The sequence below is a fragment of the Branchiostoma belcheri genome, unplaced genomic scaffold (assembly GCF_001625305.1).
Source record: "Branchiostoma belcheri isolate BF01 breed outbred unplaced genomic scaffold, Haploidv18h27 scaffold91, whole genome shotgun sequence".
NCBI lineage: Eukaryota > Metazoa > Chordata > Leptocardii > Amphioxiformes > Branchiostomatidae > Branchiostoma > Branchiostoma belcheri.
In genome coordinates, this window is record NW_017804587.1 from 684261 (window position 1) to 700472 (window position 16212).

The 16212-nt window shown below is 39.8% G+C and overlaps 2 protein-coding genes across 3 annotated transcripts; both read right to left on the bottom strand.

The window, feature by feature from the left end:
• Nucleotides 1-269: 269 nt before the first annotated feature.
• Nucleotides 270-11326, bottom strand: LOC109488051 (coiled-coil domain-containing protein 181-like). 2 transcript variants are annotated; one of them, XM_019792198.1, is made up of 7 exons: nt 11135-11326; nt 7026-7142; nt 3946-4989; nt 3468-3551; nt 2899-2961; nt 2313-2467; nt 270-1500 (listed from the first exon to the last, which is right to left on the bottom strand). In XM_019792198.1, the coding sequence occupies exons 2-7, from the start codon at nt 7128-7130 to the stop codon at nt 1329-1331; spliced, it is 1623 nt and encodes a 540-aa protein (XP_019647757.1). In that variant the 5' UTR covers nt 7131-7142; nt 11135-11326; the 3' UTR covers nt 270-1328. The 2 variants fall into 2 exon arrangements, with proteins under 2 accessions (XP_019647757.1, XP_019647759.1); XM_019792200.1 differs by lacking the exon at nt 2899-2961.
• A 521-nt stretch (nt 11327-11847) lies between these two features.
• On the bottom strand, nt 11848-15758 carry LOC109488070 (peroxiredoxin-2-like). Its single transcript, XM_019792223.1, has 7 exons — nt 15551-15758; nt 14093-14210; nt 13637-13753; nt 13227-13349; nt 12933-13063; nt 12556-12590; nt 11848-12327 (listed from the first exon to the last, which is right to left on the bottom strand). Exons 1-7 carry the CDS (start codon nt 15723-15725, stop codon nt 12268-12270), a joined length of 759 nt encoding a protein of 252 aa, XP_019647782.1. The 5' UTR covers nt 15726-15758; the 3' UTR covers nt 11848-12267.
• Between the last annotated feature and the right edge of the window lie 454 nt (nt 15759-16212).

A 16212-nucleotide genomic window follows, 5' to 3' on the forward strand; every position in this document is an offset into this window, starting at 1 on the left:
TTTCTGTGTGCAAATGCTGCTATATTTAGATACTGATTAAAGATTTCACACCCCCATTCCTACACTGATTTTGCAGTCCATTTTTTGTGAGATGAGGTTGAGATTTCAATAATCCAAGGAAGACAGTTTGTGACGTTTTCCTATAGTATGCATATGTCAGGTGAGCGACAACAGATGGAATTTGAAACTTATGATTTCTTGGAGGCAGGACTCCAGACCAAGCTACAGTTACTGTAACTATACATACAAAGCACACAACAGCCTTGGTATATCATAAAACAAAGTCTCTTTGTTACTCAAACTATCTGCACACAACATAAGAATCAGATACTACTGCTAGTGACTATTGCACAACTCTAAAGTCTCTAAATACATTTGAGGTAAAAGCATTTTTTTTACAGTCTGTTGCTCGAATTATAACATGAACAATATCAGCTGACGTCTAATTTTCCTAATAAGGCGCTAATATGAAGAAGATTATTGTCACTTACAAGAAGTAGAAAATAAGTAGTGGAATACTGTTCAGGGGAAAACCCGGAGATCATAAATGTTGGCAGGTCTGTACAAAATTTCGGCTCTGGGCTATAATTATAAAACATTTGTTCAAAATTGGCAGGCAAGCAAGAGCAACACGAGAGACAAAAATAAAAGTATGTACCCTGCTAAGTACATGTACTTCATTACCATTAAGTGTAGAACAGATTTTGAATGATCTACTTGAAAAACTGGTGTGTTTGATTTGAAGTTCTTGCATTTTTGAAGCATTCTGCTTTCAGTCACACTACAGATTCTCTTTTGGTTTAACAAAAAATCAAATCAAGTTGTCACAAAAAATACTACATGAACTTTAACACAAAAGCATAAAACAATAGAGAATCCAATGATCAAACAAACAAATGCACCACAAATTAGGAACCTGAGACATCAAATAAGCAAAAACAGAAGTCATCAAATGTAACTGTTATTTACAATGTTGAACAAACCTTAATTAAGGCATAGTTTTGAGACTAAAAAGGCTATCTTTTAAAACATTTTTTCTAAATGTAACATCTGAATAATTTTCCTCATTCAATGGTAGTTCAACTACGAAAATACAATGTAGGGAAAGGCTACAAACATGTACAATGTCAGAACAAAATATACATCTCAAAATTATGATATGGTAGTAAAGTTTTTTTCTTCAATCAACAGTACTTTACAGTGTACCATAGTTTGTAAGATACAGTAATCAATTTTTTTGACTGAAAATCTCTAGACTAGTTAAACTAGCTCTGTGTAGCTATATACACTGTAGTCGTCTTTTGCACAACATAAGGGTGCCCACTCTCTTAGAAACGATATCCATAGTAGTCCACGTATCTGAAGGCCTGTGCCTGTCGGATGGCCTGCGAGAGCTCCTGAGATTTTCTGGACTTGCGCTCGGAAGACTTGAGACGCTTCTTCTTCTTCTTGGTGGCCATCTTCTCTTCTTGGATCTCCTTGTTCTTCCTTCTTAACCACCTAAGGAAGACGAAGGAAAATTTAAGATATTTAAGATGTTTATGGAAAGTGTCAAGTTAGCTATTTCATATTTCCATTTTGGCAACTCAAAATACCACTCATGTCTGGCAACTTCAAATTTGAAAAAAACAGCGTACATTTAACATCTCCAACAACTTTTCCAAGTCAAATAAGTTTCTATAAAAAGGCACTGAAACACCACCTAAAATCAATTACTGCAAACCCTTCCTGAACTGAACACTTTAGTTTGAGATGTTTACTCGTGGCTGACTTCCAATATACAAACGAAAAGTTTCCTTGTCCAGAAAGTCACGTTCCTGACAAAAGTTGTGATCTTTTGACCTTCAGGTTCAAGGTCAGATCCATCAATAGAACCTGCGACTAAAAGGACCTAGTGAAAGAAGTGCTACTGTATTGACTGTGACAAAAACATTCATTTGTCTATTCAGACAGCTTTCTTTTGAAGACACACAGACCATTCTTGCCATTATAAATCTACCCTTTTACTGGATAGACTTTGAAGTGTAAGAGAAAGAATTCAGTGAGGGCGTCCACCCTTCATTAGAGAAGCCATGTTTTGTAACCTGAGATACACCTAGCAACACTGCTCGGATACGGAACACTGCTGTTGTTGTGATGGCTTCCACTGACCTTTCAAGTGCACTTTTAAGCAATTCATCACAATATATAACTACAGTAGCTACTGTAAGGGTAGAATTTGCATCCAAATGCCATTTTAAGTTGGCTTTTAAGATACAAAAAAAAATAGCCAGTGTAAAGAAAAATAGTTTCAGAAGCAGAAGGATACATACTGTTTATAAGCTTTATCACAGTCCTCTCTTGCTCTCAGGTAGAATCCCTCCTCCTGCTCTCTTTTCCTCTGTTCTTCTATCTCTCGTTCCTTCTTTCTCTGGTCTCTCTTGGCCTTGAGCCACTCCTGGTAGGCCTCCTGTGGATCATCATCATCCTGAAACCAAAACATGGGACCAGTTACCAACAGGAAGAGGAGAGAAGTGCTACAGTAAGACAACAAAAAGCAACTAAAAAGCCCACTATCATAAATGTTAAAACTAGTTGCTCAAGTGTAGTAAAAATATGGCGGTGCAAAAAAAAACAACAATCTCACACTGACATAGACCAAGAAGTAACAACCAGTCCCTTTGTATCTAAAGCCAACCTACTTTGTGTGTGGTCACATTTGTTGAAGGTTGTCATATGAGTCTGATGTTGTGGAATATAAGCTATGGACAAGGATCTATGACAGCCTTTTCCATAATGAGACTGCAACTGCTGGATTTTGTATTACAAAAGCACGGCTATCTCAAGTCTGAGTTCACACAACAATCATATGATCAATGTGACCAAGCCCTTAGAAACTCATACTAGTAAATTTTCTACCTCATCCGTTCCCTCTGAGCCACCCGGTGGGACAGACTGCTTTCCGTCCCTGCTGACACCATGCTAATGCAAGGTGAGAATTGGTACAAAGTTTAACACCTTCATTCCAACCATGTATGGCTTCAAATGGGTCATTTTTGCAACCATTCTAGGAAACACGGCAGCACTTTGTAGCAGAATAAAATTGTGCTCATCATTAACAAAACTGTACAAAACCCCTTTCAGAGAAAGACAGACCACTTTTTTTTTCAATTTTTCAACATCAAGATTTTCATGATTTCTTGAAAGCAAATCAAGTGACGATGCCACAGCACACAAAACAGCAGGGTGCATATTGTCCAAGAAAAAGCTGTGATTTGTTGTTTTTTTATTTGCAATTTTTATATTTTATGTGGTAAAAATAATCTTTCCCACCACAATGGCACAGGAGGAACAAGATTTCTGATACATGAAATGCCTCCTTAACCCTCTCTCTGCTGCCTAGCCTCATAACCCAACACAACTGTTGTGTTATGAGGCCACCGCAGCAGAGTAAAGGTTAAAGGTTTTCACCACATCCAGCACCTCACCTGGTCAGCCTGTTCCAGCTGTTTCTTCCTGCGAAGTTCCTCCTTTTCTCGACGGTGCTGTTCTCTCTTCTGTGATAACCATGCCTGGGGTAAAAAAATACAAAATAAAAATAAGTAAATAAGTTCCTTCTTCAAATACCTTTTGATGACCTTCACGTGCCAGGACAACACAGAACACAGAAAGGCCGTTGCCATGGCAGCACAAAGTCATACACACAGCACGGTCAACTCTTTTGCTATGTATATAGAAGCCTTTCTACCGGTAATTTTGTTCTTCTTTACACATCCTTATTACCAAAACAGAATCAATTTGACTAAATATCTTAGTTTCAAATTTGGGAAAAACTAATTTAAAAACAGCTCACATTTGGTAACCAAAAGAGCCAAGGTGACCATAAAGATAACAGTATCTGGTTGCCTACTGAAGCTTGGCAACCCAAATGAAACCCGACCCCAGGTAGTACAGGTACATCCTCACCTGGAACGCTCCCTCTGCCTCCTCTCTCCGTCTCTGTTCCTCCTCCTTCATCCTCTCCTCCTCAAGTCTCTTCCTCTCCGCGATCGCCTTCTGTCGTTCCTTCATCAGCTTCTTCTGCGTGTCCGAGAGACCGTAAGGCGAACTCCTCTTCACGTACTCCTCCCGCGTGTATGACGCCGACTGCGCCCGCTGAGGGGTAGACACCTTCGCCGGTCTCCTGGATACGCCGGCTGCCGTTGCCGGGCGGGGCTTGTCCGGTGGCCGTGGCAACAGCTCATTTGTCTCCTGCGACCTTTGCGTGGACGAGCTGTCATTGTCTGCTTCGTCTGTGTTGTCATTGTCCTGTGTTGTGTCATTGTTCTCTGCAGTGGTGACAGGCGCGAATGACTGCTGTATCTTTTCCTCCTCTCCTTGTAGTTCTGACACGTGAACGAGTTCAAACTTTCCCTCCCGTTCGACTAAAACCCTTTCCCCATCGCCATTCTCTTCCCCCTTTCCACTATCGTCAGCTGTGGTTGCTTCTGCGTTGTTTTCTGTGCTGTTTGATTCTGATTCGCTGAGAGTCAATTTGTCCTTAACGTCCTCTGCCACGTTTTCCGTCGTGTCCGTTTTCGCGGCTCCGTCTGCTTCCTCGTCGCTGTACTCTGGCGGAGGGACCTCCAAGTCAACCAAGTTCTCCTTAAACAACACTTTCCTTTCTCGACTCTCTTCCTCCACGAGAGGCTCCTTGGCCAGTTCCTCGTTGAGTTCCTTGAGACGTTCCTTGACGTTGTACTCCGGAGGATCTCCGTCCATGAGAGTGTCGTCATCGTTGTACTCGAGGGATTCTTTCATCTGCTGAAGAGCCAGTTCTGCCGCGCGCTGCTCGTCTGTGATGGCATAATCATCCTCATCACTTTTCTCACCTGAAGGAGTTTCAGCCCGTGCTTCTTCAGGTTTCTCCTCAGACTTCTCAGGTTCCTTCTGGCCTTCCTTCTCATTTTCTTCAAGTTCTTTGTCGATCTTGTCTTCGGTTACCTCTTCTGATGTTTCCTTGTTGTCGACCTTAAAAAGGAAAAAGAATATTGTATTCAATTACGAAAATATGAAAACTTATACATGTCAATGACAAGCCCTTAAATTTTGCCATATTTGCAGTTTGAAATATTTTGAAAAATTGTTCATTCATGACTTTTCAGTTTTCATGTTTCAAAACCAACCAACAAAAAATGCTAAAAATACAATTTGTATGGAAAGACACGTGTGATCAAAAGATGTTTACCTAGAAAAAAGTTATAACTTAATAAGCATTTATTCATGACTTTGTGAGTTTCCGTGTTTACCAAAAACTGCTAAAAATACAAGTTGCATTGGATGACCTACATACAACTTTACAAGTCAGGCTTGTAGTTGGAATGACAGGGGGGTTTTATCCTTCAGAATATCATATGATTACATCACCACAAGTACACAGGTCACCAACCTGCATTAGCAACACTTCACCAAGTAAATCTACATGTATTCATGTACTGTACAATAAAACTGTCCATCAGTCAACCCACAACACTGACACTATTGAGGAGGACTATCTGGGGATTTGGGGCAGAATAAATTATTCATATCAGTGCTTCTTGTATGGAAACTCCTTTGATGTAGAAGAATGTGTTTTGTTTGACAACCAACAGTTAATTTTTCTGGCATATTGGTCTAAAATATGATTTGATATGACAGGTCACAAATATTCACCATGCTTGTGAAAAATATTTCTTATAACTTTCAATGTTTCAAGGATTATCCTTAAATGATATGCAGCATAGCTGATAAATTCTTTTGCAGGGTAACAATTTTGTTGAAACATTTCAGAGTTACAGTAAAGAACATAAATATTTTATGAGATATTCTCCTTCGTGCTATTAGATGACTGTCCCTAATTTAGACTCTTCTCTCATGTTGTGGCAACAACTGTCAGTGGGGTGTGGTCAGTGTTATGAGTCATGTTCCAGCTAAATAATATTTGGTACAGATAAAATTGCCCAAGACTATACAGGGGACTGATAAAATCTGGTCTATGTGGACAAGTTGTCACTAGACAGGATTCTTAATGCTTGTGTCCATGGGAAAAATATCTAGGGACCACCAAAGAGTGATCACATTGACCAAGTGGTCCTTATGTAGAAGTGGCTGTACTTAAAAACCCTGTTAGAATGGCCTAAACCACTGAACAATTGGCAGTAGCGACTGTTTGTAATACCAAACACACACATGCCCGTAGCCAGGATTTTGAATGGGGGGGTTCTTCCGACTGCTTAAGGGGACCTCGAGCGCCGTAGGCGCGAGGCGAGCGCCGAAGGCGCGAGGTTCCTAGGGGGGTCCGGGGGCGATGCTCCCCCGGAAAATTTTGAAAAATGAACCTTCTAAAATGGCATTTCGTGCGTTTTTGAGAGGATTTCAAAGAAAAAATCGGAGATAAGTTTTTATTCAATGACAAAGGGAGCAGTTTTTCTACGATTATAGTCCATCTTTTCAAGAAAACTCTTGGACCTTTACATAAAAAGTGGACCAAAAAGTGGACCTTTACATAAAAAGTGGACCAAAAAGTGGACCTTTACATAAAAAGTGGACCAAAAAGTGGACCTTTGAGCCTTGTGGGGGGGTTCTTCCGAACCCCCCGAACCCCCCCTGGCTACGGGCATGACACATCCACACACTTGGACTCAGCAGTTGCTAATGCTCACTCCATGACAACATTGACTTATTACCTATTACAGTAAGAAGTGCTTTGTTCAAATAAATCCCCAAGACTTCCACTTACAATAAATCTACCTCTTGCCAAGTTGATTTTGTAATACAGAGGCCACAGCAGCCCAGGTAACTCTTAGAGACTGAGGCATGACATACCTGTATCACGCAGGTGTGTTTTCAGCGTAACAGGTGTGTTTATACCTGTTTTTGCTAACCACTGGTGCAAATACCTGTATTTTCTACAGGTGCTTAGAACCATTGTTGTAAAAACACTCTTGCGTGTATTTGTGGAAGGTCATATTTCAGTTTTTAGAGACGTTCAGGGTCAAGACACAATGCAGAAAACTTAAGATTCTCACCTTTTTGTCGTCCTCTTCTATCAGTGAGTCCAGCGCTTTCTCAAAATCATCGAAGTCGTCAGCGTTCGCTGGCTGGGTTTCTGTAACTGTCACTGTCTCACTCATGGTTCAACAGGTCTGGGGAAAGGGAAAATAACAAAAATAAAGATCAGTTGATCTGCTATCTACTTTCAACGTATGAAAGAATATATACAATTATACAATTGTATACTACATGTCAAAAACAAGAGTCAATGCACACAACAAATGCCTGAATTTTTTTCATCTTCTGCTAGAAAATGCCCCCACAATCATGAATACTGTCAGCTATAAATAGGAACAATTACAAGTAACAACATGTAAGAAATATATTATCTTTGACTTCAAGTTCCGACACAAAAATTAACAACTTCTTACACACACAATCAGCAAACTACAGGAACAAACTGACACTGTATACAGCAAGTAATTAGTCTTAATTTACTGCTAACGAGGAAGGTTTGGCATGTTTTTTCAAACGAGCCTCTCATTATCTTCCCAGTAGGGGTCACGTGTACTAATGAGAACTTACAAGCTCTAATGACAACAAAAACATAATTAGACGAAGTCATTACACCTTTCATAATTACAGTAGCTGAAAAACTGTCATCTTACATGTATTTCTAGGTTTTCAGCCCATATCAGAACACAATAGAAAACCACATGTTGGTACATACAGTAGTAACAGGCAGACTAAACCAACCATGAGAAAGTACCCATACCAACACTGTTATATACATAAAGACAAACAATGTACATAGAAAGACATATCAACAGAATATAACAAAAGGAAAAATTTCACAAATCTGTTACCAAATCAGACAAGACCCTACCTCCTTTTGTCTGTCATTTTCAATATGTTGTGAAGAATGCAGAACTCTAAGTGGAGATTATGAATTCAGATAAAAACCACCTGTTGGATTGTGGTGTTACATTGGGTAAAACTGATAAGAAAAGTCTGATCCAGAGACCCCGGCATGTTGTATGCCTGCGACGTGGCAAACATGCAAATTATTACATTTTACCCTGACAGGTTCTACGGTTGTCAAGGGTTACGGGTAAACAGTAATTTTCTACGTGAGTTGTCACACGTTTGTCACACTTTCAAACTTCTAGTCTACTCCGATTAGTCAGAAGTAAAATGTCGTGACAATCGTGAAAAGAACTCCTGACATATCTACTGGTACTTGTATCTATCTATCTCATTAAGAAAATGTCTTTCAAAATCACTTGTAGGCTTGTAGCATGTTTTGAATCTTGCCTTGATGCAGTCTTTCTAAGCCAAGGTTACTTACGTAATGCCAAGGCTAAAGTTTAAAGCTATTAAAAAAAAACAGAAAAATTTAGGCATAGACTATAGGGTCACATGCTCATTATCTTTAATAAAAAATTTTCAATCTTAAATTTTAAAAAGTAATGTTGACACACTTGATTAAAAAAAAGCTTACTCAAAATTGTTCTCTAACATTCTACAAACTCTTACCTTTCTGTAGCAGACAGTTTCTTATAGATGTACAGTAACATATGTCGAAACGCTTGACGCTATGCACACACACGCAGCACGATTATATACAATGTACAATAATGGGCCAGCAAGGTCGGAAGTCTAATTAAAAATTATCAAGTTATTAGATTACAGAATAACAAGCTTTTTCCATTACCAGAATGGAACTCTAATAACCGATCACCAAGGTGACAAATTTGTGCCACAAAACATTCTAACCCCTACTGAATAAGAGACTTATTTTCAGGATTAGGACGGCAAACTCAGTAATCTGCACACAAAAATAACTTCAAGGCGAGAGTATCACCGTTTCTAAACAGCACCCATTATCCGGTTACCAGCGGCAGAATAAATATGTTCACTTATTATCAGATCTGCTGTTTACCCAATCTGACCATGAAAATTGCGTCTGATATGATGTGCAAACAAAGTCCTTTTTAAAACCTTTTGACTGTGACCTGATGATATGTATTAACTTATTAAGACCAGTTGAAGTGTTGGAGCGTTACCAAGAGTTCCTGTTATACACAACAGCAGCATTGTGTGAAGAAGTGCGGTTTGGTCTCATTATAAAACAAAGACTTCCGTGTTTCTTTGAAGTCACGTTTAAAGATTAAATGTATTTACTTGTGCTGAATAGATGGAATAGTCCTAGGCTGAACTCCCCTGGCATTTGGAGATAGTATATTCCTGCTACAAAACAGGTGGATTCCTAAAAACAGGGCTGAGTTTAATTGGCAATCAGCTAATTGTCTTTTAACAGCCGTAGAAAGTTTGGTAAGAAGAATATAATGATTTTATTGTGTATGCATTTCCTGTATTTTCTGTGCCACCTCTCCAGAGGACATGTTACCAGTGTTGTACATGTGTACAGTCGTGTCCTCCTGGGAGGTAAAAAATCATGAATAGATGGAAGTTGTCAGATGTGACAGATGACTGTGGGTTTCTATCTGCCAGTATGGATTAGCTGTGGCTGGTCAACAACAATAGACTTGAAGGGTGAGGTTCAATAGATCTGCTGTCCCCTTTGAGATGGCCTATATTTGTAAAGATGCTCAAGAGGAAATGGAGAGGAAAAGTAATAAGTAAACACCAGTTGGCAATTTCATCATAAAACTGAATGTTTTTCCCATTTTCAGCTTTTTTCCCAGGCTTTCATTTTGTACTGGTATCTTTTTTTGGGGGTGGCATATTGGATACTGCCCGCGAATGATAAAGTCTTGCCAATTCAATACTCACTAACTGTTTTACTTAGTATGTTTTGCAGTCATCAAAAGATCTGCTTGGAGATTAGGTTTGTATGTCAGGAGTCTGAGTGCATCTTTTAAGATGAATCCAGTTGACATTTGACTTTTTTGCCTGCATTGAGCCGTGACGTGTGAGTCCCCCCCTGCCGCAGTATTTACAGAGCTTGTGTAATGTGCAGGTGAGATGGTGTGTAGAACAAAGGCCCTGATCTCTGCTGATCCTACTCACACAGCAGTAATGTGTTAGGAGAGACCACGCCTTTCAGAACAGCACGGGTAAACCTAATCCTGGTAACCAAAGTGTAAGGGACACTAAGTACTAAGTGTCTTGACTGTATGATGTGACTAGAATCATTTCTTTCTTATTTATCGTATTTATTTACCAATCTTTACTCGTAAGTTATCATGTTCAGAGATTATCACCAGGTTGGCAAAAGGCAAAGCAGAGGCTTGTTCAAACAGTCTCTGTTCTTAAAGAAAGGAAACCCGTTACATGTTCTGAGACCTTTTCTGTCTTTGAAGAAGACTGTGGTCCTTCAGTTAAAAGGCTAACGCAATCTATATCTTTCTGAAGACATATAACATTACATAAGTATTGAACAGGTGTGTTGACAACTTGATATGTGATGTGGCAGTTTATAGTTTATAGTATGTTCTTTAGATTTGGACACACAACTTGTAGTGAGAGTATCTTTTTAATTGCACATAAACACTAAGTAATCATAGATACTGTTGTGTTTAGTCCTATGGGAGGGATTCCTAACTGGCACCTTTTAAAGCCCTCGTACAATGCTGATTTTTCCCATGGGCAAAATTACATCTAGGGAATCAATGATCTGGGTACAAAACAATCTGCCTCTTCTGTCAAAATGATATGTTTGTGGTCAGTTCTCCCAGTTTATCATAAAACTCTAACACAAGAAAGAAATGCTATGAATTATTATAGGTGAATTCTGGCACCAAATAGTGCCTCACAGACAAGTCTTAACATTCTGGAGTAATCTTAAGATAGATACCATCGTCTTGAAACCATGATCGACTTGGAGACAGATTTTTATCCTCCTTGTCAAGACACAAGTTCTTGGAAAGACTCCTTGTTATATTCCTCAACTGCTGCTGACTTTGCAGATTTTTTGTCGACTTTTGTACATCAAACAAACACTTGGGTTTATGAAATTATACTCCAGAAAAGGCAAAACATAAACGCTCGGAAGAAAACTATATGAAAGTTTCTACATCATATAAATGTTGCTAGCCCGCCCCCCTCCCCCTTCACACCGGAAGAGGCGGTGCAACACAACACAGCCGATCGCCAACTTTTCTTAAAGATAAAAACTCACCTTTCCGACGTCTTAGACCCCTACAACACCTCCACAGCACTCCTCTACTTCTTTAGACCTCTTTCTGGTGGCTTTGACCGCAAAACCTCGCCTCTAATTAGCTCTCATCGTGGAAAACCCGGACCTTTCTCCGAGCTCAGCAACCAGCTAGCGTGTGTACTTGTTGTTCCGTATCCTGGGGGCGGGGCCAGTGTGATTGGCAGCTGGCGGCGTGACGTCAAGCCCGCCAAAAAGTTCAAACCGCGGTAGCGGAAGAAGCGACACCTGCTGACTAGTACTGGAACTGCACGCAAAATTTTGGAACTTTTGACTGGCTGGTATTTTCCTAAAACAATTCAAATTCGAGGTTTTTACACATATTTCAGAAAGGATTCTGGGTACAGAAAGACCCAGTGTACTACAAGGTTTTTAATATAGCAGAAATTTAGTCTTTAAAAGAAGACAACACGCAAACTGTTGTGACTTGTGGCTTTATTTGCTGTAAAGCTTAGCCTGTTCTTTATTGCCATGGTAACATATGAACTCAGATCATCCCTGGAATGAATCATACTCAACCTTTGAAACCCAAGATGCTGTTTTAGTCTACATTAAATTGTTCAAAGACTGCACAACGAAATTTGACCACTGCAAAATAGGACACCAAACAAAGTGTACATCTTATGTGGATGGTCAAAACAAAATTCATCTAAAAACCAAGGGAACACTGACATAGGATACTTTTATTTTCTGTGGCAATACTTTTTTAATTCCTCCTTCTAGAGCAGAATATAGTAGATATACATGATCAATTCAATACCATGTAATAAACTCATATCAACCTAACACATGTGGCTATAATATACCAGTTTCTCCACTTCTGCCAATTGCATAGCTGACAGCAACCCACATACCACTGACCATAAGATTGCATTCTTTCACAAAATTGGAAATGTTACGATGCAAAAAAAGGAAACACCTTAGGCCTTAGACAACGACTTCTCAATATTTTTCACAGCTCCAAGTTTATGCTTATAATACCAGTACAAACTGATTAAAAGGAATTTGATACACTTTTCATAACTTTTTGATGGTAATGCCCCTATTGCTAGGTAAGGTGCAATACAGTAAAGAGTTGCATGCAAGGTGGCTCTTCTTCACAAGTCCTTGTTCGCCTTTTCGAAGTACTTCAGCTTGTCGTTGGGGTTTGGAATGATCTGAAACGAAAATCAGACGGATGTCAAAGGTTGCAAGTAAATATATTTAACTAGTTGCTAAATGTAAAGTAAAATTTTCAAAAGATCTTTCTTTCTTCTATATAATATGCTATTATATTTGATTCCATAATAACTAGCTATGGTCATAGAGATCTGTTTTGAGCTCAATTTCTTTTATTCAATTTTTTCATTCCTTGAATTTTTCTAGAAAAAAAAAGTTACACTTACAGTGTCTGCACCTGGGGTCCAGCCAGCGGGGCAAACTGTAGCACAAAAACAGGACAATAATCACATGAGAACAGTACAAAAACAGGACAATTATCACACAGGAACAGAAAAGCACTTAAGCTTATGTTTCACCAATGGAATAAAACTCTGCTACAAGATTTTGCTCTCTCACCATTCTTTATTTTTCCATATTTGTTATGATAGTCTATAGTTAAGTTTTGAAATGTCATTTCATGAAAAGAGTAGGGGTGACCAGGACCATGCCTGGCTAAATACACCAGCTGTAGCAAAGTTGTATTGCACCAGTAGCTACCTGAAAAGGCATCATGCATCACCTCATGACCCCCCCCCCCAAAAAAAATCTCTGCGCATTGTACCTTCTCCGTGTTGGTCAGTGTACTGGAAAGCCTGGACCAATCGCAGCGTCTCGTCCACAGAACGACCCACGGGAAGGTCGTTCATGGTGATCTGCCTCAGGATCCCCTTGTCATCAATAATGAACAGTCCCCTGTGGAAGATGTTAAAATGTTACTTTTTTTATATTGACCCTATATAAAAAAATTGTTTTTGCTCCACTTCTTCTTCTTCCTATTCTGTTCAAAACAAATGTACAGAAAAGTCACTCCAAACTACCTGTACAAACAAACAAACAAATAAACAAACAGACAAACCTGAGGGTGTGTCCCACGTCCTCCAGCAGCACTCCGTAGTCTCGCGAGATCTTGTGCGTGAGGTCGGACAGGAGGGGAAAGTTCATGGGGCCGAGTCCACCGGCCTTACGGGGGGTGTTGATCCTATGGGGAAAAAGAAAAAAGTTCTGAGAACATTCAAGCAACAGAAGTTGGTGATGTTACAAACAAGTGTGCAACGCCTCTGTTTAAGGTTGTATTCGCGCAGGCGCAGTGCATTCTGCCAACGTGCTCAACATAGATTGGAAAGAAATAATCATTGCATTCACTCTTGTCCTTATGTGTGCATAGCAGTAGGTAACTTGTTGGGATGTATACATTGTATGTATAACACTACAAACTGGATTTTGTAGTACTCTAAATATTGTGCGTAGGAAAGAAGTTGAACTCACCATGCGAGATGCGTGAACTGGGAATCCACCGACACACCCACGACCTCCGTGTTGATCTTACGGAATTCTTCCACGCGCTCGTTAAAGGCGATAATCTCAGTCGGGCACACAAACGTGCTGCAGAGGGCAACAAAATTTCATGCTTTAGATAATTTAGACAATATGGTGATACCGAGTGATCACAATATGATGAAACATCAATATCTCTCAGTCTCATAGTTACACACAATAGTTAATCCACTGTGTCTAGGGCACGGCATCCCTCTCCTTCTACCACCTTTTACCTCCCTAACCAAGTCATGTGAGGTGCCTTTTTCAAGGACAAAATGTCTTGCCAGGAATGCCAGAAATCAAACCTGTATTCTCTTGATTCTCTTGACAACTCACATAATCACTCAGCACCATTCAACAGCACCAAAGATAGTTCTATGGAAAGTTCTGGAGAGCAGTACTCACAAGTCTAGCGGGTAGAAGAAGAAGACGAGGTATTTCCCCTTGTAGTCCGACAGTTTGATCTCCTCAAACTTCCCGTTCACCACAGCTGTACCCTGGAAGTCTGGCGCGGGCTTCGAGACTGGAACATAAACATGAATATCAACCTTTAAAAAGTACGGCAGAAAAATAGGATAAGACCCTTCATGGAAGCACACCCACTTTATGTGGGAAATTAACAGGCCTTGTAAACATACCCGGGCCATAATTACTAGTACATGTACTCTCTTCTTGAATATCAGGTACAAGCTTACCATATGGCATCTTGCGTCATGTTGGGTTATAGTGTAACTCTGGGTGATGAAAAATTGTGAAAATTGTTCAAACAGGGCAAGTGATTTACTGGTGGATCTAATGGATAAAAAGTTGAAGGCTCAACTTTCTACTTTACAACACACATGTAATTTTCATTTGGACTTCAAGAAGGTGCTTACGTGTAGCGAAAAAAAAAAGACATACAGTAATATACGTTACCTCTTATTTTAGATGCACCTAAGCACAAAGATGTGTGGACCAGGTGGGAGAATAAAAATGAGAACAAACATGTCCTTATTGTTGTGTAGGCGATACACATGGCTGGATGCTAATACATACGTGTAACTCTCAGAGTATTTTGGAGACTCTCAAACTATTAATAATTAATGACTGTTTGGCTTCACAGGTGTTAACATTCGTGCATAAAATGGATACCTGTTATCAATAGCACTTGATATTTATGCTTCAATAAAACAACTCTTGTAAGTACAATTATTTGGCATTAGAAAGAAATACTGTTGTATAGTTTGATATGGTATAAAGGCCGTAATTTGGATTATGATTGCATAAAAAAAAACAGTGGTTATGATTTTACTATTATGATGAACAATTATTGAGCAATCTCCCCACATACAAATGAAAAAAAAGTACAAAATGTATGTTGAATGTTAGTAACTTACCCATTGAACCTTGCCATTATTCAAATTATTGGACATAAGAGGTGATCACATGTCAACAATGGTGCTCGAAGTTTGTGCACCTTTTCAGGTGAGCTCAGGTGTGAAGAGGTGTGTATGTGGGCAGTTTCTGAAGACGTGGCACAAACCGGGGTAACATTACATCTCATTGCACAAGTACCTCATATTAAAACTGTGCTGAAAGGACTTGGAAAACGACGAAAAACCTGCTGGTTTCACTGGCATATTCACACGTGGAAAAAAGGGGAGGGGCCGTTTTTGCTGCAAGGTGTTACATGTACCATAATTTTGTTTCTATCTATGGCAAAATTCTTAGTTCTTTTAGGCGTAATTGCACGAAGGACAGGTGGTTCAAGGTGTATATTGTGCCCTGATGTTGGCAGTTCTGACCACTGCAAATTATACAATTATTTGGTGAGCCAAAAAAACTATGCTTTTGTTGCAGGTTTAGCTACGTGGTGTGACTCACTCTGCGCCTTGCTGCCGGTGAGTGCGTGCTCGGTGGATCCCGGCCACTGCATGCCCGGGTACAGCGTGCCTCTCTGTGGCTGCTGGAAGCAGATCTCATCCTTCTGATCCTCGGCAGCCCAGCAGGCCGTCAGAACAACCGCCACGGACAGAACAAGGCGTTGCAGACCTGCCATGTTTTTTATCGCAGAGCGTGGAATACGTGGCTTGAACGCATGCAAACACAACTGGAAATAAACTTATGTATGCTTGAAATAAATTTGAATCAGCATCATGAGTATAAAAAAAATTTATTACAAAATAAATAATTCGGTATGGCTTATATAGCAAAAACGATCTGAAGGATAAGTAAAACCATTACGATTTTATCTTATATGCTTTGATGCTGTCTTGATTTTGAAGCGGTCTCACAGCGGCCTCTGGCGGTGACTGTCTGTTACTGCAGCTAATGGTGAACATTTGCTTGCAGTACTGATACAACCTGCTAGTCGGCGCTTCTGACAAGTACAAAATGCGCACGCGCAACTGTCTCGACCAATCAGATTCAAACGTGGTGAGATTTAAATTTTCAGTTCATCGCAGGAAAGTCGAGGAGGTCGCAGGAGAGCCCATGCGTCCAAAATTTTAAGATTATTTCAATAGTTTAGGACATTTTAGTGAAAC

What these genes read in the sequence shown, in the direction of transcription:
- LOC109488070 (XM_019792223.1), bottom strand. Translation starts at nt 15,725, where the DNA reads ATGGCAGGTCTGCAACGCCTTGTTCTGTCCGTGGCGGTTGTTCTGACG. An exon ending in CACCGGCAGCAAGGCGCAGA is followed by an intron (nt 14,211 to 15,550) that starts GTGAGTCACACC and finishes TTTATGTTCCAG; the next exon opens with TCTCGAAGCCCGCGCCAGAC. An exon ending in CAGTTCACGCATCTCGCATG is followed by an intron (nt 13,350 to 13,636) that starts GTGAGTTCAACT and finishes TTTTCCCCATAG; the next exon opens with GATCAACACCCCCCGTAAGG.
- LOC109488051 (XM_019792198.1), bottom strand. Translation starts at nt 7,130, where the DNA reads ATGAGTGAGACAGTGACAGTTACAGAAACCCAGCCAGCGAACGCTGAC. An exon ending in GCTCAGAGGGAACGGATGAG is followed by an intron (nt 2,468 to 2,898) that starts GTAGAAAATTTA and finishes TTTTGGTTTCAG; the next exon opens with GATGATGATGATCCACAGGA. An exon ending in TGTGATAAAGCTTATAAACA is followed by an intron (nt 1,501 to 2,312) that starts GTATGTATCCTT and finishes CGTCTTCCTTAG; the next exon opens with GTGGTTAAGAAGGAAGAACA.